The sequence below is a fragment of the Budorcas taxicolor genome, chromosome 11 (genome assembly GCF_023091745.1).
Source record: "Budorcas taxicolor isolate Tak-1 chromosome 11, Takin1.1, whole genome shotgun sequence".
Classification (NCBI taxonomy): Eukaryota; Metazoa; Chordata; class Mammalia; order Artiodactyla; family Bovidae; genus Budorcas; species Budorcas taxicolor.
In genome coordinates, this window is record NC_068920.1 from 80857152 (window position 1) to 80879889 (window position 22738).

Below are 22738 nucleotides of genomic sequence, written 5' to 3' on the forward strand. Positions count from 1 at the left end.
GTGTCATCTGCATATCTGAGGTTATTGATATTTCTCCCGGCAATCTAGAGTCCAGCTTGTGCTTCCTCCAGCCCAGCATTTCTCATGATGTACTCTGCATATAAGTTAAATAAGCGGGGTGACAATATACAGCCTTAATATACTCCTTTTCCTATTTGGAACCAGTCTGTTGTTCCATGTCCAGTTCTAACTGTTGCTTCCTGACCTGTATACAGGTTTCTCAAGAGGCAGGTCAGTTGGTTTGGTAGTCCCATCTCTTGAAGATTTTTCCAGTTTATTGTGATCCACACAGCCAAAGGCTTTGGCATCAGGACTGTAGCAAAGACAGATCGAAAGAGTAAGCATCTTAACTAGCTTACAACAGGGCAAACAGGAAATATATTGGTTCTATATCTCTGCCCCAAGGCAATGTCACCTCACACTTCTAGGGTTTTAGGATTTACATGAAGGATTGATTCATGGCAAAATTGGAATTCCATTTCTACTCCAGAGGAGGAAGTGGCACAAGTCTTAAAATTTTTATTTTAAAATGTCCATCAGTAATGGCAGTGAATGGGCGGACCCTCGCAAACAAAGAAGCTTATTGTTATTACAGAAAAAAAAATCTTATACCCCTCCCACACCCTGCACCCTACTTTTATCATCCGAGGTCTGCGGACTCAGACTTAGAGGTGTGATAAGGCCACGGACTACAAAACAGAGAATTCTGGGGGAAGGAAGTGACGACATGGAACAAAGCACGCTGGGCTCGGGCGGGTTCAGCCGTAGCGATTCCTTCCAGCGTGGTTGAAGAAAATCGGGCGGTGCTAGAAGTTTTAACTGGTATATTTCTCATTTGTCAGGATTACACGTTAAGTATTCCCTGGTTTGGGTACAGTTCTTAGTATCATGCGGCAGTGTGTCTCGGCTGCTGTCACTTCGTTTACGCATCTCTGAACAAGTTTTTAGATGAAATTGTCACAGATCTGGGGGCCTCTCCTTGGCGGTATCCAGCGAAAACTTAGACGGACTGGGTGGATATCAGAGGAGTTTTCTTTTTTCAGTTTTGGTTAATAGTGGTGTGGAGTGAGCTCTCTTGATGAAAGGAGAGCTGAGTTAAAGGGTTTGAGCATCTGCGGACTAGAGGTCGAAGCTAACGTCAAGGCGGTCTGGAATTGAGATTGGGAGGTGAGATACAAGTGTGCCAGATAAATTACTCCAGACGCGTCCCCGCTGCAACTCGTGGTCCCGTGGCTTTAAGACTGAATAGTAAAATTTAACTTTTTCTGATATGGAAGATGATGCAAATCGCTAGTGTTCTCTACCTCTAGAATGGAGATTACGGGTAAGACATTTCCTTGGGGGGAACATATATCTTAATCCTAACTGGTGGTTGTTTTAGATCTAGCCAGCTGGCAGCCATGAATGAATGGATGAAGAAAGGCCCGTTAGAATGGCAAGATTACACTTACAAAGCGGTCAGCGTAACAGCCAGTGACAAGGAGTACAAAGGATGGGTTTTAACCACAGATCCAGTCTCTGCCAAGTGAGTACGAGTCCTGCTTCCCTGAAATCACCCCTTTGCACTGCCTATATGTTATATCCATACTAAAGAAAAGAAAAATGAAGTCACTCAGTCATGTCTGACTCTTTGCGACCCCATGGACTGTAGCCTACCAGGCTCCTCAGTCCATGGACTTCTCTAGGCAAGCGTACTGGAGTGGGTTGCCATTTCCTTCTCCAGGGGATCTTCCCGACCCAGGGATGGAACCCAGGTCTCCCATATTGCAGGCAGACGCTTTACCGTCTGAGCCACCAGGGAAGCCCTATCCATACAAAGCCGATAAATAAATGAAAGACTGATTATTCTCATATAAGTGCTTAATTTCCTTTGAACCTAAATACTGTCAAACTGTAGATTTCTGTCAGACCAGCCAAGTTTGTAGAAATGGGACACTTCTTTTAATTACATTTTGTTGGAGAATTTCAAATATACACAATTGTGAAGAGAGTAATATAATAAACAGTAATCTTATTCCGCCTTCCAAATATTTTAAAGCCTATTACTGACTAAATTTTGTTCATAAATCCTTAAATATATCTCAGCAGATTCAGTTCAGTTCAGTCGCTTCCGACTCTTTGCGGCCCCATGAATCGCAGCAGGCCAGGCCTCCCTGTCCATCACCAACTCCCAGAGTTCACTCAGACTCACGTCCATCGAGTCAGTGATGCCATCCAGCCATCTCATCCTCTGTCGTCCCCTTCTCCTGCCCCCAATCCCTCCCAGCATCAGAGTCTTTTCCAATGAGTCAACTCTTCGCATGAGTTGGCCAAAGTGAGTTTCAGCTTTAGCATCATTCCTTCCAAAGAAATCCCAGGGCTGAGCTCCTTAACAGATTAGGACTCTTTAATAAATGTAACCACATACCATCATAACAACCTAACAAAAGTAATAGTAACTTTAATATTAGCTAATTCCTAGTTTGAGTTCAAGTTTCCTGATTGTTTCCAAAGCATCTCTTTAATGTTAGCCTATCAACTTGTTGATATGTCTCTTAAGAATCTTAATCTGTAACTTTGTACTTTCTCTTTGGTTTTCCATGTTCTTTTTTGTTGAAGAAATGGAGTCATTTGTCTTCGAATTGAACACACTCAATTTAGCTCATTGCATTATCATGGTGTAGTTTAACATGTTCTTTTATCGTTTGTGTTTCTTATAAACTGTTATTCATATCTAGAGGTTTGATTAGGATCAGAATTATTTTTTGCAGGGCTACTTTAAAGGTAGTGATACATTCACACTTTATTTTGGAATGATTTTAGATTTACAAAAGAATTGCAAGGAAAGTACAGAGAGTACCTGTGTATCTAACTTCCCCTAATATTAACAGTTTACACAACCATCAAACATTTGTCAGAACTAAAAATTTTCACCAAGTAAACTACAATCATTTGGATTTTATCAGTTTTTCCGCTGATGGCCTTTTTATGGATTCCAAGCCAAGGATTTTCTATTCTAGAATTCAGTCCAAGGTCCCACATTACATTTAATCACCGTGTCTCCTTAGTCTCCTCTGATATGTGACAGTTTCTCAGTCCTTTTTAAATTTACTTGTTTTTCATGACCCTGACACTCTTGAAGAGTTTTGGTGAGGTATTTAATAGAATATCTCTCAATTTGGGTTTGTATGGACTGGGATTATAGGTTTGGGGGGACAGTACCACAGAAATGAAATTCTATCATGTCACATTGTATCATATCATATCATATATATTGTATTTTAGTTAGGATTTTTGCATTTGCATAAGTGAGATTAGCTTATAATATTATTTTTTAATCCTGTCCTCTGCTTTTGGTATCAAGGTTATATTAACCTCATTAAATGAGTTATGGCATAATCTCCCTTTTATAGTCCGTAGGAGAATTGGATTGGTTGGATTGGAAATGTTTGGTTGGATTGGAAATGTTTGATTCTTAACAATTTCATAGAATTTTGTGGTAAAATTGTCTGGGCCTTTCCCCCCTCAACCCCTGCCAGCCTCACCCCCCACCATGGGAAGATTTTAAACTGGTTATTTCAGGTTCCTTTTTTAAGGTTATGGGACTATTTACATTCTCTCTTTCTCTTTTTGAGTCAGTAGTAGAAATTCATATTTTCTAAGAAGTTTTCTAAGTGTCAAAATTACTGGTTTAAATGTGTTTTTAATATTTTATACTATTAATTTTTGCTGCCTTATTCCTAATGCTATTTATGTGTGCCTTCTTTTGCTTTTTATTAATCTTGCCTGAGTTTTGTAAAACTTATATACCCTTTTCAAAGAACCAGCTTTTGGCTTTGATGATCCGCTTACTGACGTGACTCTTCTGCTTTCTGTTTCATTAATTTTGTGCTCTGTTATTTTCTTTGGTCTGCTCTGAAGGGGAGTTATTCAGTTGTTTCCTAACTCTAAAAGTTAAATCTGTACTCTCTTCTTTCCTAATACATATTAAAACATTCATAACTTTTAAAGTAATGCTTTAACTACATCCCACAATGATGGCACCCCACTCCAGTACTCTTGCCTGGAAAATCCCATGAACGGAGGAGCCTGGTAGGCTGCAGTCCATGGGGTCGAGAAGAGTCGGACACGACTGAGCGACTTCACTTTCACTGTTCACTTTCATGGATTGGAGAAGGAAATGGCAACCCACTCCAGTGTTCTTGCCTGGAGAATCCCAGGGACGGCAGAGCCTGGTGGGCTGCCGTCTATGGGGTCACATAGAGTCAGACACAACTGAAGTGACTTAGCAGCAGCAGCACAATGATTAGCTGGACAAAAGGTTTAGATGTTTAGGACGCTCAGAGAATTCATATTGAACAAGTGAAAACATTTGGTGGTGAGAATATTAATTTAAAATGGAGAGAACATTCCCTATTGTTCTAATGACCTGTTGGGGTTGATGCTCTCATTTCATTGCTTCTCTAGTTTTATGGGCCTTTACGTTTTTCTTTTGCAACTGTGGTCTGAACTTATTTTTCTTCCAAAGTATTGTCCTCGTGAACTTCCTTGAAGATGGCAGCATGTCTGTGACTGGAATTATGGGACATGCTGTACAGACTGTTGAAATTGTGAATGAAGGGGACCATAGCATGAGAGAGAAGCTGATGCATTTGTTCATGTCCGGAGACTGCAAAACATACAGCCCTGAGGATCTGGAAAAGAGGAAGAACAGCCTGAAGAAATGGCTGGAGAAGAATCACATCCCCATCACCGAACAGAGAGATTCACAAAAGACTCTTTGTGTGGCTGGGGTCTTGACTATAGACCCACCATATGGTCCAGAAAATTGCAACAGTTCTAATGAGATTATTTTGTCCCGTGTTCAGGATCTTATTCAGGGACATCTTGGAGCTTCCCAATGAGAGGCTAAAAACTATGGATGTACTGATTGAAATAAGATTTCATATTTTTGAAAGTTCTTTGTTGTTTTAGGTAAAATCAAAGATGGGGATTATCAGTACTAATAAGTGAACTGGGCAAGGATGACATCTCAAACAAAATTAACTTGAGGACAGAATTACAAGAATCTCTTCTTTTGATTGGAATACACCTCCATTTCTGTTAGGCAAGAAATGTATTTGGAAAAGATGCAACATGTTAGATTCGATATAAAATGCTAAGGTAAAATCACAGTCTTGTTAACACTGCTTATTCTAACTAGATGTGTCTTTTTAAATTTTTATTGAGTTATAGTTAACATACCATATAATTCACTAGCTTTCCTTGCACAGTTCAGTGACTTTTGATGTATTTAGTGTTGTGCAACTATCACCACAGGCATAGAGTTTTTTTTTTTTTTTGGTGGTTGCATGACATGTGGGATCTTAGTTCCCCAACCAGGGATTGAACTCTCACCCCCTGCATTGAAAGTGTGGAATCTTAACCACTGGACCACTAGGGAAGTCCCTAGATGTCTCTTTTTTTAAAATGTCTATTAAAAAAAATTTTTTTTAGTGTAATGATGAAATAGCTTTTGAATCAGAATATATGCTTTTTTGGTTGAAACTTAAAGTTTTGGTAAAACCTTAACATATAAGCCTTATAAATCTCAAAGCCTTAAAAGTGAACACTGGCTAATATATCTGAGGAAAAAGGTAAGTGTGACAAGTATTCTGGCTGCTGAGGGGCTATAAGGGACCGGTCTAGCTGCTGGTTTCCCTGGTAACTGATGAGGCAGCCTGACATCAATTCTTGAATAAATGGTAGCCTCCTCCCTGCTGAGTAAGTGAGGGCTGCCACCAGGTTATGCCCACTATCCGCCACACATGGTGGAGGTGTTGCTCTAGGACCTTGCTTCGGACATGTAAGATCCCTGTGTCCAATAAGCTTTTAATGTCTTTGTTGCTGTCTCTGGGCTCTTTCTGGTCCTAAGGCTGGGCATCCACAAGGCTTGTAGCCCAATAATTCACAAAATAGCCAGGAGGCTAAGGGTACTCCTGTGACCGTTGAGATGTAAGGACGGGGAATGAAAAGTTGTGGGGGGTCGGGAGGAATCTCAGGGTGGCCGTCCACTAGCGTGTGGAGCCCTGTGGCAGTTGACTAGCCATGAAAGATGGTTTCTGTCTTTATTGCATTGATGATATCCTGTTAAACTTAGTCTCTTACCAGTTTGTAGAGCAGCCCCATGCCCGTGGCTCATCTGACTAACTGCAGGGGGATGGCTGGTGAACACAGACATAACACAAGGGATCTGAACTACCTACAAAGGACAAGCATACCCCTAACCCACCACCTCTAAACAATACAGGCTTTAGGGATATTAACTTAGGACATGAATTGGAATTGGACATGGCCAGTTACCTGGAAGAGTCTGGTACAGGTCTGTGCAATGGCAAAAAATTGGAGTCCCCTTGAGCTTCTGTTCCCAGCTATGGAAAGGGACAGAGCAGTGATGCAGTGTGCTGGAACAGCAATTATATGTAGTCTATAAAGTATAACAGATGAGAGACATTATAAAAGCCCTACTCAAGTTGTCGAGCAATGCAAAAACCACTATTTAGCATCTATTATGCCCTGTGGACATAATAGTGGCCAAGAAATCCACTTCACTGGCCATAAAGTTCAGATATGGGCCAGTGAAGATGACACACGGGCATTTCTACCCACCCACTGCTGCCAGGTTAGTTGAAAGGATGAGTGGATTACTTCAACAACCAAGATAGGAAAATTTCTCTACCTGTGGGCCCAGGAGGCTAACTCCAGCCTAGGAACTATAACTCAACATCCCAGGAACAGTTAGTTGTCCCAGTGCTTATGCCATGTTAACCCAGAGGCAACTAGTCAACACCATCCGAGTTCAGCTGTTTACCCCCAAAGGGACCGTTGTCAACTACCGGTCAGGACAATAACTCACTTTTGCCCTTGCCACAATTTCTGCCCTCGGGAACGTATTATAAAAGAAATGGCTCTGGAATTGACAGCTAAGTCCCCTGTGGTTTGGGTAAGGTCCCCTGTGGGGAATAGGATTAGAAAGGGACAAATTTCACCTGTCTTATACCTGGCTCGCCTGAGAAGGCAGGCATTTACTGGAGGGAGGCACCATTTATTACATTAACCTTACAATCTATTCTACCACTTTGCCTGTATTTGGCACAGTCTGGGGACTGAGGGTAGCTGGGCGGGATGAGGGTAGATTTGGCTAATGGTCGTGACCTCCCCTGTATCGTGCCTGCTAAACATCTTGGCATTTCACCTGTCTGAGCAGAGGGAGCTGCTCACAGATTGGGAGATATCAGTGGCCTCTTTGCTGGGTCTACAGCAAGATGTCCTCCTCGGGACTTCCATGAAAAATGGACCCAGTAAGTGCCTGCTTCCAAATTTACCCACGTCTTACACTTTTGATCCTCTTCAGCTGCTGTTGTCTGTATTGCACTTGTTTTATTGGGTGGAGGTGCACCTCTACATACCTGACCCCAGGAATATCACATAAGAGGGGCAGACTTAAAGGGGTAAGGATTGTGGAGTGTGTGGTCAGGTAACTCAAGACGGCTGCTCTTGCTGTCTGTACATCCTCTGCTTGATGAGCCCGTGCCGCGCCTACACTGTGTTGGAACAAATGTGCTCGCCCTTGCCCCAGCCAGTGAGTGTTCTAATCCTTGGGCCAGAATGCCTCCACCTGCTAGTTTATTAAAGGGAAACATCTGCCCTCATGGTGGTTAACCTGAGGGGCTGTAAGGGATGGGTCTCAGCTGCTGGTTTCCCTGGTAACTGAGCCAACGTGAGGTCAGTTCCCCCTATAAAAGATAGTCTCCAACCACCTTTTAAAAGGTAGTCTTTCCCCCTCCCCCGCAGCGAAGACCACCGCCACCACTGTGTCCTGCTCGCCACCTTGTTTGTCTGCTACATATAATGGATTGTTGCTCCAGGAGTTTTCTTCAGGTGTGTAAGCTCCCCCATCTATTAAACCATTGATAGCTGTGACGCTGCTTCCGGACTTCCTCTTATGGACTGACTCGGCAACTGCAAAGCTTGCATGCCTGTAGATGCAGCCCAACTGGGACTTTTCAGGGGAATGTCTACAGTGACCCCAGGGTTCCCGCATCAGGTGAGAACCCGAGGATGAGTTAGCACACCTCAGGCTCTTAGCAGAATCCAGCCTGCTGCCTCTAATTATTAAAGCTTTACTGGAACACAGCCATACCCATTGCTTTGTGTATTGTCTGTGGCTGTTGTTGAAGTGGCAGAGTTGAGTATTGACAAATGATATGGATTGTATCTACAGAAAAATGTGGCTGTTTACAGAGAAGCTTGCCCTAGGAGAATCCCCGGGACGAGGGAGCCTGGTGGGCTGCCGTCTATGGGGTCACATGCAGTTGGATACGACTGAAGTGACTTAGCAGCAGCAGGAGAGCCTTGAGCTAGCATGGTATGCCAGGGGTCTGCCATCCATACAAAAGGAATCTTGTGCCTTTTGGAAGAAATAGGAAAATACTTGGGTTTTAGGGGGTCTTTGAAAGCACTTTGACAACATAGCTAAGTTACTTTCCTGCATGGTTGTCTAATATTAACAGGATGTATCCAAGTGCTTTTTGTACTTTTGCAAGCATCAGAATCAGCTGGAGGCCTTGCTAACACAGTTGGGAGTAGGGCCCAGCAGTCAGTTCTGACCTAGTAGGGGTCCAGGAGCTTGGACAAACTTGTAACAAACTCCCAGATAATGGTAGCTACCTGTCCCAGATCAGATTACCCTTGCAAAAGCAGTTTAGAGGCCTGGGGGAACAGAAAGGCCTTCCCTCACAACTATAGAGTTCCAGAATCCTGAAAGTGAAATTTATCACATAGCCTTTCCCCTTCAAACCCTCGGATGTCTTTGGACATCAGATAGGGGAAGGGGAATAAGAACAAATAGAATGGAAAGGATTCTGACAAAATGAGGGAGGTCTTAAAAAAAGACATGTAGGAAATTATCCAGAGTGTTGGTCCGGAGTGAACCTTTGCCCAGGGACGGGTGCACTGGTGTTGGTAGACTTACTTGCTGTCAGTCTAATGAGCTGGGGACAGACTTGCTTGACAGCTGAGTCCTCTGATTTGTTTGAAAATTTGCCTTGTGAGCCAAACCTGAGGATATATGATTTGGCACTGCCGTGGAAACCTTTCCCTGCTTAGGGAGTTGGGCCAGCCAGTTCCTCAGCTCAAATTCCCCGTGAGAGTTTAACCTGTCTGTTTCTCATCCCTCTCCTGGTTCCAGATTCCCAGGGGGAGATCCTCCCCAAAGCCAGCACCAGGGCAGTCTTTGAACACAACTGGTGTCAAGAATATTTTGCAGAACAAAAGGTTTTCAGGACTTTGAGTATCTTTCGGTCTTGGAGCAAACCTTCCAACCTCTGCCCTGTGTCTTGCTATCCATCGTTCACTTGATTTCCTAAATCGCTCCTCCTAAATGTTATAGCTGAAATACACCCTCCATGAATTGTTTTCAATAAAAGTAATGAAATTTAAAACATTCACAATTGTTTTGAGAACTAGAATTTTTATGATGCCTCTTGGAGTAGATTCTAGAATGCCAGAGTCAAAGCTAAGGATTACTATAAATTTTGGGAGAAATCAGAGCAGTGAAGGACTATAATTATACATAATTAATTGCATTCACTGCCAAATACAATTGGTTTAAAAAAAACCCACTTTGACTGAGTAACATACAAAAAACTACATATTTAGTGTATACAGCTTGATGATTTGAAGATAGGCATACACCTATGAAACCATCACCACAGTCTATGCTATAAACACATCTATCACCTCCAGCTTTTCCTGCCGCCTTATACCACTGGTTTTCATTTTTCAGACATTAAAGGATTTATTAAAAACTATACTGTTATCAGACATGGTTTCTTTTGCATACAATGTATATATTTTTTGTTTCTGTGGTTTTCATGATTTAAAGACAACATGGTACTGTGTTGATGGGCTAAAACTTATTAAATATTTTTTTTTGACATTTGTTCTTTTTGCTGTCAGTGTATGGTACAAAGAATGTCTTCATATGTCCTCACTGCTGTTACCAAAAGCTAGTGCTTAGAGGGAACTTCCTGGCGGTCCAGTGCTTCTCTGTTGGTTTGTGCTTCCAGTGCAGGGGGCACAGGTTCGATCCCTGGTTAGGGAACTAGACCCCATGTGCCATAACCAAGACTGGGTGCAGCCAAATGCTAAAAAAAAAAAAAAACCCTCCAAAACTAGTGCTTAGAAATGAAACTACAATACTCTTTAAATACTTTGTGCTACTTGACATCAACAAGAACAATAAGGTGTATACAAATTTCATTACACCCTTAGAGTATAGTATTTTATTTAATTTTTATGACTGAACATAAGATGGTGTTTTACAATTGCTTTGTGTTTATTCTCCATGTGTTTCCAGTATGGGTACTCTTTGAATCATATCTTAATAAAAAAAAATCTTCATTTTCAAAAAGTTATTTCCCCCATATTCTCATCATAACTGTTTCTTTGTGTTTATTTGTACTCACATGGCTATATATTAATATGTTAATAAGCAACTTAATTGTACATGCATCACTTCTAACTAATTTTGACATAATTTTAGAGTTACAGAAAATACATGAGAACAGGACAAAGAACTGTCCTGTATCCTTTATCCAGCAAATATTAGTATCTTAACACATTTGCATTTTCTGTGCATGTGTGTTCATGTTTCTTCCTGAACTGTTTGAGAATAAACTGTGGATACAATGGAAATGTAAGAACATTTTCTTAACCATGGTACAGTTATCAAAACTAATATTCATACAGTAGTATAATTTAATACAGACATTATCTAGATTTTGCCTATTGCTCAATGTTCACTATATCAAAAAAAGACTTTATTTGGATCATGCCCCTTTAGTTTCCTTTACTCTGGAGTAGTTCCTCAGTCTTTCTTTGACTTACGTGACATCGACATTTTTCAATATTGGCCAGTTTTTTTGTGCAATATCCCTCAATTTGGGTTTCTCTGTTTCCCAGTGATCCATATCGGTGTGCATTGTTGGGAAAGGAAGACCCTGGAGATGATGGTGTATTCTCAGTGCATCAGGAGGCATACTGTGCTGATTTGGCCCATGTTTGTGATGTTAACTGTGATTACTTGGTTAAGGTGGTGTCTGTCAGATTTTTCCACTGTAAAATCACTTTTTCTCTTTTGTAATCAAAGGCATCTTCATACATATTTCTAAAAGCTTCATTGAGATATTAAACATTTCCATTGTCGCCACAAGACTCTCTGTCTCATTTGCAGTAGATTCCCATTCGCACTCTCCACCCCAGGCAATCACTAATCTACTTTCTGTATCTATAGATTTGATTTTGGGGGGTATATTTCCTTTAAATGGAATCATACAACATATAGTCTGTATCCGACTGGCTCCATTTAAATTTACTCTGGTTAGAGAACTAGATCCTGCATTCCACAGCTAAGACCTGGAGTAGCCAAATAAAACATTTTTTAAAAATAACTTTACTCACTTGTATAATATTTAAGATTCTATCTATTGTGTTGATGAACCACAACTTATTAAAATATTCCCCTAAATCTTGAATCTGATCTCCATGTTGTAGCATATATCAGTGGCTTCTTTTTATTACTGAATAATATTCCATTATGAATATACTGACATTTTGCTTGTTGGATATTTGGATTGTTTCCAGTTTGGGGCAATTATGAATAATGTTGCTGTGAACATCTGTGGCAAGTCTTTGTGTGGGCATATATTTTCATATTTCTTGGGTGAAATACCTAGGAGTGGAGTTGCTAGGTTACATGACAACTAACATTTTAGGAAAGTGTCACACTATTTTCCAACGTGGCTGCACCATTTTACATTCCATAGTACGTGACTAAAATATATTGGTTATATTGAAATTATGAGTATAAATGTGAGAGGAATTTCTGTAACCCCAGTATGGGTTTCAAATTAGCCATGTAGCACATGTTAGTTATAAAGTAGACAATCGGCCTTCTTGTTAACTAATCAGATTGCATGCTTCGATTAATCCAGTCTTAGCCATGCTTACGGTAGAAAAGGATGGTATAAAGATTTATGGGCTAGAAGTAATGGGGACAGCTGGAGTCTAAATGGGAAAGAGCACAGGTGAATTTGAGACAGAAGAGTGGCATTAAGAGAAATGTCTCATTACAAGCTGTTTTATGCTGGCTCTGTAATTAGTGGATTAGTTCCCTCACATGGGTAGTCCCTTGGTGCCCATGGTATAGCACAGCCTCTGACGGTAAAGACATCTGTCTTTTAAAGTACACAACAGGTTTTTGACATTCAGTGTGGTCACCTTACTAATAATCAAGTCCTAAAACAAAACTGATTTTTTCTTTCTGGTTCAAACTGTGGGAGGTGGAGTACTGAACACAGACATTATAGTTCTGGTTGGGCTTCACGTTAGATTTAAACATTTTACAGTCACACACCTCTAGTGCTGTATACTCCCATCCCCCCTTTTATTAACCCAATTTGTGTTTTAGCTTCTTGGCCAAAGTCTACTAGATTGGACTCCGTTCAAATAATAGATAAGGGTGCATGTGTTCATGTTTTAAACACCTTAATATGGATGGACCTAAGTATGAAAACTTAACTTTTGCAGTGGAGAGTGTTAGCAATGTTAGTATCACATGCAATTATATTAACTATATTTTCAAAAAGCATGTCTTGACTTTTCACATTTTCAAAATAAATGACTTAAAAAAATTTTTCATGATAGAACATCTTTTTAAAGGAAAAATATCCCTACCTATCTGTGCATGACTTTGCCATTCTTACATACATTTACCTCAATCTCTCAAGTACTGTGTATTTTTAATAAAATGATACACTCTTAAGCTCCTAGTCACACAGTGCATGTTTATTAGAGTTGATTTGGCAGAGATTTTGCTTTCAGTTAGTCCAATTATACTTATATTTTTAAAGACAACTATGGGCATACTTTATATCTGACTGATAACTAATAGACTTTATAAGCAGTTACATATCTCATTTTGTTTAGAATGGTTTTCTTTACCTTGGCACTGGCAGTTTGAATGAGTGATTTTGTTGTTGTTGTTCCAGTGTCCTGTGCGTGTAGGATATTTAGCAGCATCCTTGGCTTCTAACCACTAGTTACCGAGGATACTCTTTCCCCCTTCATACGTGACATCTCCAAATATTGCCAGGTGTTCCCTCGTGAGCAAAAGTGCCCCAAGTTGAGAGCCAGGTTTTCAAATAAAAACTACATTTTCTTCCATGAGGAAACTTCTTTCATTTTTGTACATATATTTGTTATAATTAATCTCTGGACAAATAAAGTCTTACAATAGAAGTATCTTAACCTTTCATTTTTTTTTTCCTGTTAACCTTTCAAATTACACATTTGAAACTCAAGAATGGAATGAGACAAAACTTATTAAAAGCAGAAGTAAATGAAGTAAATGAGTACTCATTTACTCATGAAGTAAATGAGTCTTTTTGGTTAACTTAGCTTGTCTTTTAATTGTAGAAAAAACAGGAAAGGATAGTTTCTTGATTAAAATCATTGAACATAAAAGGAAAATTAACTCCTTCAGGTCATTTTTGGTAACAGCTAGGTTGGAGGGAGGCAGCAGGAACTTCATTTTCTACATAAAGAATAATTTTTAAAAACTTCGCTGTTTTGAAATGCTTCTGTTGAAATGTTAAATTATTATATACTTTACCATTTTAAGCAATATTGTATTTGTAACATGTCAGGGTCATCATCCTAAATACTGATTCACATTGTTGGTAGTTATGGGATTGGGCTGAATTTCCAAAGCCACCCCTGAGTAGTTGCTTTTCCAAACAAACCCCTCTTATGCTGGCTTTTGCTATTTGTTTCTTTCCTAAAACACTGAAATAGAGGTGAAACCCGCCCCCCCCCCCCGCCCCCCCAGTCTATTGATTCCAAGGTGTCCTCTTCCCAGCTATCTCATTGGGGCGCTGTTTTCTGGCTTGTTTACCAAGCAGCTGGTTAGAACTGATTTGGGAGTAGAGCTGGGTGGCTCAAGTCGGGCATGGATGGGGCAAAGAGGCCAAACTGTGGGAAAAAGTTCAAATTTAGGCTGCTGTCTTGTGTATTTATGAAACACTGATTCTATTCTTTCCTAATGGTTCATACACAGAGCTTCAGTTCCCCAAAAGAACTCTTTTTCTGCTCTTTGGTGCAACAAATTATGAAAACAGATTTTAAAGCACCTCAAGGGTCAGTGATTGGGCTGCAAGTCATATTTAAGACCAGTCTTTGATATACCTTTTGAGTGGTAACTTAGAAATGGCAAGAAAAAGTTTCTCCATGTTAATGACCCATTGCGGAAGAAGCCTGTCACTCTAGAAGGATCTGAAACTATTGCAGTGATAAAAAATTGTACTCATTGTTTAAGGCACTCTGTACCATGGCACTCAAATATTGACTGACACAGATTCACAGTCAAGCTCTAATTTCTGAAAACAATATAGCTTACCTTGTACATATTAAACAAATATCCCCCTGCATTTGGGGGAAAATAAATCCTAGGAATTATGCTTAATTCTAGCATGATTTAGGAGGAAAGAGGCAGCCTCTGCCTAGGCTTGTTAAGGCATAGTAATGGCAGTGTGACCATACTCTCCTATCCCTGGGAACTCCCAGGAATCCATTATTTATGTAGCAAGTGAGTGAAACCCACAAGATACCCTCAGAGTGTGAAGCCCAAGCTCACTAGCTCTCAGTACCAGCAACTGAGACCACAACAGAGTGCTGTCCCCTTAGAGCCAGCCTGGGCTGCATCTGAAAACCACCCCTCAGTCCCCATTTGCTTACATTTGCTGTATTTTAATTTTACAAAGTACTTTTGTTACTGACTTGGGTTCTTGGCCTCCTTAATCAGTAGAAGTTGACAAAAGGCCAAACGTGGGCAAGGCTTTTGGGGACTCCTACTGCAGCAGGAGGGAACAGAAACAAGTAGGTTCCCTTGCTCACTCCCTGAGGAGGGGTGCGCTGGTTCCTTAAACAGGGTGAGGGCAGGGGTGGATGCAGGGGTTAGGCCAGAGGGATGGCAAAGGTGGTCTGCCCACACCCTTGGCAGTGCTGTGTGGGTTTTTGCTCTTTTCGTATCTTGTTCATAAGTTGCACCACTGCCCATTTACAGTTATTTTTAGTCCCTTACATATATATATATTTTGTTACTTTGTTGCTCCAGGAGACGTTTGCCTAGGTGCAAGCACTAAGGCAAAGAGCCCCAGACCCCAGCCTATCTCACTTTCATAAGGTCTTTCTTATTTTATGACAACCTCTCAGGGACACATTCAGACCATTGCCTAGAAATAGAAAAAATTTTTGTGCCTACGGATCCAGAGTCTGCATGCTTTGATACAGTAAACTGCTCAGATAACAGAATGGGGACAGACTAAAGTTCATTACTTGTCAGGGAGTTTGAGTTGTAACATTCAGATATGGAACTCCAGAAGGAAGACCAAGCTAATGTTTTATCAACCTGACCACCTCCCTAAGTGTTGAATTATTTTCATTTCCTGAGAACTTCCCAGTTACATGTTGGACAAAACAGCAATGTGGGCTAATTTTGTAGCGAGAACTTCATTTAATATTGTTCCCTAACTAGATTCCTGTAAAACAAATATCTGAGAAATTATTTACAGACTTCTCCATAAAATAAACGTTAAAAGCTGACCATCTTATTAGTGCTTGGAAATCCAGTTTCACCTTGAAATACTACTGCATTCTGACTTGAATCACAAAGAATCCAATTTCATTTATTTCAAAATTGCAATGATGAGCTTAAGAAATTTAGTTTGGGGTGAGGATTTTCTTATGAATGCCTTCAGTCAAGGCATTCCAAACTTTTTCAGTCTGGCACACCTACAGATTGATAGGATTTATGTGTTTTCTTTTTTTTTATTGATATAGTTAATTTAAAATGTTTCAAATGTACAGCAAAGTGATTCAGTTATACATATATTGAATATACTTTTTCATTCTTTTTATTATAAGATATTGACTATAGTTCCCTGTGCCATACAGCAGTTCCTTGTTAACCTATTTTATACATAGTAGTATTTACATGTTAATCCCAAACTCCTAATTTCTTTCCCATCTCTCTACCTCCCACCCTGCTATACCCTTTGATAACCATAAGTTTTCTATGCCTGTGAGTCTATTTCTGTTTTGTAAATAAGTTTGTTTGAATCACTTATTTTTTTTTAGATTATACATAAGTGCTATCATATATGCCAGGGCCCCTAACCACCGGGATTTAATGCCTGATGACTTAAGGTGGGGCTGATACGCTTGAATCATCCCCGAACCATTCCCCTCTACTCGAGTCTGTGGAAAAATTGTCTTCCATCAAACTGGTCCCTAATGCCAAAAAGGTTGGGGACCACTGATATGTGTGACCATTTGAACAGTCTAGGAGGTTTCCTGGAAACTTTAATAGCTTGAAAGGTGAACATCCTTCACTGAGGTGCTTTTGTTGAGTTAGTGTGAATTCTATCTGTAGTGGGAAACTCTCTACCTGAGGGCTACACATACAAGAATACGTCTTCCACTCATTTTTCTGGAATTCTTCTTGGACACTGAAAACTATCTAGCCAAGGTAAATGTATTCATGTTTTTTCCAAAATGTGAGTGCTGCATTAACCTAAGTGGTGACTGAAAATAAGCACTCTCATAGAAGGTATTGTTATGGCTGTAAATTTGACACTAGCATGGCAGCTTTCTCCATGAACCTGAACCATGCCAACTATGTTCTGAGAATACCATTAAAATTCTCCTTCGGGTAATGCGAAATGTGGCCCTTAGATCCGGGCGAGTTCAAAAGACAGAGTAAGACTCATAAATGGAAAACCCAAAAGAGGATGAAAACACCCAGGTTGTTCTGCTTTTAAGAATAAGAGTGTTACTGATAAAACCAGCTCACATTTTAATAACAAATAAGAACTCAACTTTTTTTAAGCTGAATTTTAATGAGTAAAAATAAACCCCTCACAAATGAAGTTTACATAATGCCTATGGCTGAAAATGAAGTTTTAATTTTTCTTGCTCACATGATTTTTTTCCCTTCTCTGTTCTGATTTCTCTCAGTTGAGCTTTTATGACAGAAAAAAACAACTGGTATTTCTCCTCATGCCCCTCATCTCACTCTAATAAAAAGCAGGAAAAAAACAGAGATTAAAACCACTGTATTAAACGTTCACTTTTGTGTTATCAGATGAACTTCATTCATTCCAGGGCAGTCAGAGAGGAAAAAAAAAAAAAGAAACAGGCAGGTTGGTTTTTAAGCTGTCTCACACTGACACTTCAAACTGTGCCAGGCAGGAGTGCCCACTGCTTGGTTAGCAACACTCAGTCTGGAAAACGTCCCTAAAGGTGTGTGTGGCCGCAGCTGACACAGCAGAGCCTGCCCTGGGCTCCTTCCCCAGGGCAGCCCCACGCGCTGCAGCTGGATGTAGAAGTGCCGCTATCGGTTCCCAGCTGAGCAAGCAGGTGAGGAGGGAGCGCTCTCCGCGACAGGTCTTTACTGTGTGGTGACAAGTTTCACAATCATGCTGATGATCCGTGACCCTCGAGGACAGGTGCACAGATCTATGCTTGGGTTTTTTATCTTATCCTGGAGGAGCTGGTCAAGTTCACAACGAAGTTCCTTTACTAATTCAGCCACCTAAAATGAAAGTTGCGATGTAAGCAGTGCTTGGACCACCAGGGGAGGAAAGGTGGTTAAAGGGAATTCTCCAGTTGTGATGCCCATTGTTCTAGGTCTCTGCTATTAATTCCATGGGGGGAGAATGAAATGCTTTTTTTTCTTCCCTCTAAAAGTGCTTCTAAAGTTTCTTGATGCAATTACAGGAACATACAGCTCTGTAGTGTACTAACTGGGACCATTATAAAAAGGCTCCTCTGTTACATTTCATTTAAAGAAAAGATTAAATCCAGAAACAGCTTTTATGCAGTGTTCTGCATGTTAAAGCTTGGCCAACTTTTACAATTAGCTCTGAGAGGAGAAGCAGGAAAATGGAGAATTAAAAATGGCAGACATTAAACCAAAAAATCTCTTTAACTCTGGAATTTCTATGCTTTGGTTGGTGAGGAGGTGGGGTGGGAGCACAGCACACTGCTTGTGCCGATGTGGCACTGTGGACGTCTTGCCAACATCTGTCTGGCTCTTCCTCCACTGTGTGGCAACCTTGGAGTAGCCACTCTGATCTAATCGGCTCATGCCATGCACCAGAGTGAATGGTTCAGGGGATCCAGGCCTTAGAGGCCGTGACATTCTTCAGTGACAGGAACCGGTTTAGAAGAAGAGGTGTGCCTTCAGGAAAGCAGCATTCTGTCTCCACTTTGGGGCCATATGTGCTGCCTGGACATGCAGGAGCTATAGCCATCCTATACCAGGGGCCAGCCAGGCTTTTGTCATTAAGCAGTTCAATCAAACCAACCCTGCCTGGCCCTCCTGACCTGTACTGTCCCGTGTGGCTAATCTCATGACACATGAAATGCGCCTGGTCTTAACTGAGATGTACTCTGACTATAAAATACACACCAGATTTTGAAGACTTAGTATGAAAAATATAAAAATCTCAATTTTTTATACTGATTACATGATACAATTAAAACTTAAATGTTTTATGCTATATAAAATTATTAAAATTGTGCTATATAAAATACATTAAAATTAATTTCATCTATTTATTTTTTTTAAATGTGGCTACTAGAAAAATTCTTAGGTCTGTGCCACGTATATTTCTCCTAGACAGTGCTGCTTTAGACTTTAAAGGGAATTCATTGGTGTATTTTACGGTAATGTTTGAATTGGTGTTTCTGCCCCCTGCAATAGAAGATTAGAAGATTTCCAACAGATGCAAATGGTAAAATCTTTTCTTGAATATACTCTCCCTTAAATGTTTTCTAGAGACTCCATATACTGAATAATTTGAGACCTGAGAATAAAAACATTTAGACCCATTATCTTTATTATTTTTTTAATGGTGGCTGTAGAATCAGGGTAATTTTTACTTCTGCTCACCTATGTTTTCTCTGAATCTATATTTCTATAACAGAAAGCTCCAATACCTCACTCACAGCTTCTGTTCTGGGCTTTCCCTCCCAGTGCACTTCTTCAGCTCTTACTACAGCTCCACCCCTGGCCTTACTTCAGCCTCAGTCTTGCTCAGTGTCCCCTGCACACGTGTCATTCACTCTAACACAGCTCTGTTGTCCTTGTTCCCTGAAGGAATGCCCTGTATTTCATATTATCAGAGCCCCTTATCCCTTACCTGATGGGAAGCAGCTGCAAAGCGGATCCAACCATCATCCAGGGAAACAACAAACTCTCCCTTTTGGAGCTGCACATTCACTTGGCCTCCTCCAAACAAGACCAGTGGGTACACAGACACCATGCTGCAGTCTCGGATGAACACACGACTAGTTTTGATCTTCTCGTGGTACACCAGGTAGGGGCTGTCAAAGTGTCTGACCTGGAACATGACAGTGATGTCACTGGCGACATAAGCAGAATCCCACCAGTCCCAGGGATTTACCTGTCACCTGTCCAGTGACTCCCCAGATGACCTTCAGCCTGTACCTTCCCGAGCTCTAGCCTTGTACTTGCAGCTGCCTATTGGATGTCTGCACCTGGACAGCTAACAAGTATCTTGGACTTACATTCAAGGGAACTTTCCATTTTCCCATGCTTGTCGGGTTCACTAGCTCAGTGAGACTCCCATTCACCTAGTTGCTCAAGCCCCACATCCTTGATTGCTTTCTCTCTCTCTATCATCACTAAGTCCTGATGGTTCTATTTTCAAAATGCACAATGAACTGACATAGCCCCTCCACTTCTACAGCTACACCTCGTACAAACCATCGTCTCATACAGACCACTGCAGCGGCTTCCTATGTACTTGCCCCTTTGCATCCTCAGTTTCTTTTCCATACAGTGGCCACAGTGATCTTTTAAAAACCAGTTAGGGCTCAAAACCCTCCAGAGATTTCCCAAGGATAAAATCTCAGATCTTTACTGTGGATTACAAGGTCCCACACGACCTGATTCCTGCCTGCTTATCCCAACTCTTCTGTCACCGCCACCCCTGACCTTCCCGTCGTTTGCACTGGTTGCCTTCCTGCATTTGCCGGACACACCAAATGTGCCCTCATCTCATGGTCTTTGCACTTATTTCCCCGGCTTAGAAGGTTTTCTTTTTAGATACTTGCATAACTTGCCCTTTACTTTATTTAGGACCTGCCCAGTTTTTTCTCCTTGGAGTTCTTCCCTTACCACACTATGTACAACAGCCCCTCTTGGGAAGGGGAGGGGTAAATTAGGAATACGAGATTAATAGATTCCACTGTATATAAAAGATAACAAGGATTTACTGTATTGCACAGGGAACTATAGTCAATATATGTATAACAGAAATGAATCTGAAGCTATATACCTGATTTACAACATTGTGTTAATTTCAACTATAGTTAAAAAAAAAAACCAACCCTCTCCTGTCACTCTCAATCTCTTATGGTTTTATTTTCTAACATCTGTCGTTCACCTGAGATTGTTTACTTATTTCTTGCCTGTCTTCCCCTCTGGAACGTAAGCTCCCTGAGGGCAGAGACCGTGTCTCCCTAGCTCATCTGCTGTCCTCCATGGCCTACAACAGTGCCTGGCACACAGAGGGTGGCAGGTACTGACTGGATGCACGGATGACTTAGATTTACTGCAGAAATGTCATGGTAAACTCAGGAGAGGAGTGGAGATAACTTGGGCGCCTGTTTGCTAAGTACACATGCAGTGGAGAGGGCAGATGATCTCCCAGTCCTCAGACTCTTCTGAGCTTAAGGAGATGTTTTTCATGCTTTGTTGACACTTCACTTAGTAGTTCTAGCGGTTGACCAGCCCTCACACTTCAAACTTTCTTCATTCTCTTTTCCTCCATCTCTTTATCGAGATGAAGCTTTGTTGAACATCTGCCTTCATGCTGGCGAGGCACTGTGCTAGACATTGAGAATGTGGAAATGAATAAAATTCAATTCCTGTCTTCAGGAATTTCAAAAGTCTATGAATGAGACATACCATAAACCATAAGAGAATGTGGTAAATGCAGCAGCAGAAAAACGCATGCTGTACAGCGGTGGGGCAGGAGTAAGGAGCACCCTGGAGAGGAGCACGGGGCTTGAGGGCCAAGTAGGAGCCTGCTGGGGAATGAGAATGCCACTCCAGGCACACAGAACAATGCGTCCTGTGTCACGGCACTGGGAGATACTGCCGGTTGTCTGGTGTGGCCTGGAGCATGACAGAGAGGGAGCTGGGGCGGTGGTCTAAGAAGGGGCTGGATGTGAAAGGTTATAGAAGAGTTTACAGTAGGCTCCACATACAAAGCGACTCCACAGATGAAGAGTTTTAAACGACGGTATGACACGAACAAAGGTATGTTTTGTAAAGGTGGGCTTCCCTGGTGACTCAGACAGTAAAGAATCTGCTTGCAGTGCAGGAGACCTGGGGTTCAAAAGACCCCTGGAGAAGGGAATGGCAGCCCACTCCAGTACTCTTGCCTGGAGAATCCCATGGACGGAGGGGCCTGGTGGGCTAAGAGCCTGTGGTCCAAGAGGCCGCAAAGAGGTGGACATGACTGAGCAACTAACACTCGTGACATGCTCAGAGATGTGCTTTGTAAAGGTGACTCTGGAAGCAGTAGTACACAGGGCTAGAGGGCAAGCACCGGATGTAAGATTAGTACTTCAGGCAAGAGACAGATGTCGGGTCTGAACTGAGGAAATGGCAGCAGGGACAGGAGAAGTGGGCAAATCTGAGATACGTCAAAAAGGTGCAATTATTGGGACCTGGTGACCAGTTAGATTAGCATCAGGAGAAAAGAAGCAGGGTTTATGTGACTCCGGGGTTCTGATTCGGTACCATTTCACCAAGAGAGGGAACAGAGAGCAGTGAATTCAGAGATAATGAGTTTGGTTTTCCAGCTTTTGAGTTTGAGGCGACAAGAAGGCACCCAGATGGTGATTTCCAGCAAGAACTCAGAGAAGAAACCAAGCATGAGAGAGATCTAGAGCCTGTGTCAAAATGTAGGTGGCAGTTAGAGCTACGATGGTGTGCTCTGGTGGTTCAGGAAGATTATGTGCCCTGCGCTAAGAACCCAAGGACAGGGACAGAACCATGATTTCAGAGCAAGGGAGGAGAATCTAGTACAGGCGCTGGAAGGCGATGATCAGAGAAACAGAAGTGATATTTCAGAAGCAAAAAACGTTGAAGATAGTGTCAAGAGGTAGGGAGGTCAGCAGTGTCTTATACTACATGAGTCAAGAATGATGGGAAGCCGGAAATTTGTTCCCAAGATTTGACAACTTGCAAGTTATTCATGACTTCTGATGAATTTAGTGGAGTGATGGGAGCAGAAGGCGTCCAGCAAGAGGCTGAAGGAAGAGTGAGAGCTGAGAAGCCTGGATCAGAGTATAGGTCAAGGCCTCTTAAGGCACAGATGGAGGCAAAGGATTACCTCACGACCTTTAAAGAACAATTTTGTATCTGAAAGCAGGCTTAATAGTTCAATTTCTAGCACATCTGTGCTTATTCAACCTTCCCCAAGTCAGCACCTAAGGACAGCAAGTGACAGAACAAGGTTTGGGTGAATTAAGGGACTGTTTCTCACCCCAGGACCTGCCACATGTAAAAACAGCTGACCCTTGAACAAAAAGGCTTTGAACCATGTGGGTCCACTTAGAT

General features: G+C 41.4%; 2 protein-coding genes across 2 annotated transcripts in view; one reads left to right on the forward strand and one right to left on the reverse strand.

The window, feature by feature from the left end:
• Positions 1–752: 752 nt before the first annotated feature.
• Positions 753–5351, forward strand: GEMIN6 (gem nuclear organelle associated protein 6). Its single transcript, XM_052649406.1, has 3 exons — positions 753–822; positions 1382–1525; positions 4508–5351. The coding sequence occupies exons 2-3, from the start codon at positions 1401–1403 to the stop codon at positions 4881–4883; spliced, it is 501 nt and encodes a 166-aa protein (XP_052505366.1). The 5' UTR covers positions 753–822; positions 1382–1400; the 3' UTR covers positions 4884–5351.
• Positions 5352–17001: 11650 nt separating this feature from the next.
• DHX57 (DExH-box helicase 57) overlaps positions 17002–22738 on the reverse strand; it is a 67975-nt gene continuing 62238 nt past the window's right edge. The window contains exons 24-25 of the mRNA XM_052648431.1: positions 19284–19484; positions 17002–17671 (exon numbers count right to left, since the gene is read on the reverse strand). Of these exons, the coding sequence (XP_052504391.1) occupies positions 17528–17671; positions 19284–19484 (345 nt within the window). The 3' untranslated portion in view covers positions 17002–17527. The remainder of the gene's footprint in view (positions 17672–19283; positions 19485–22738) is intronic.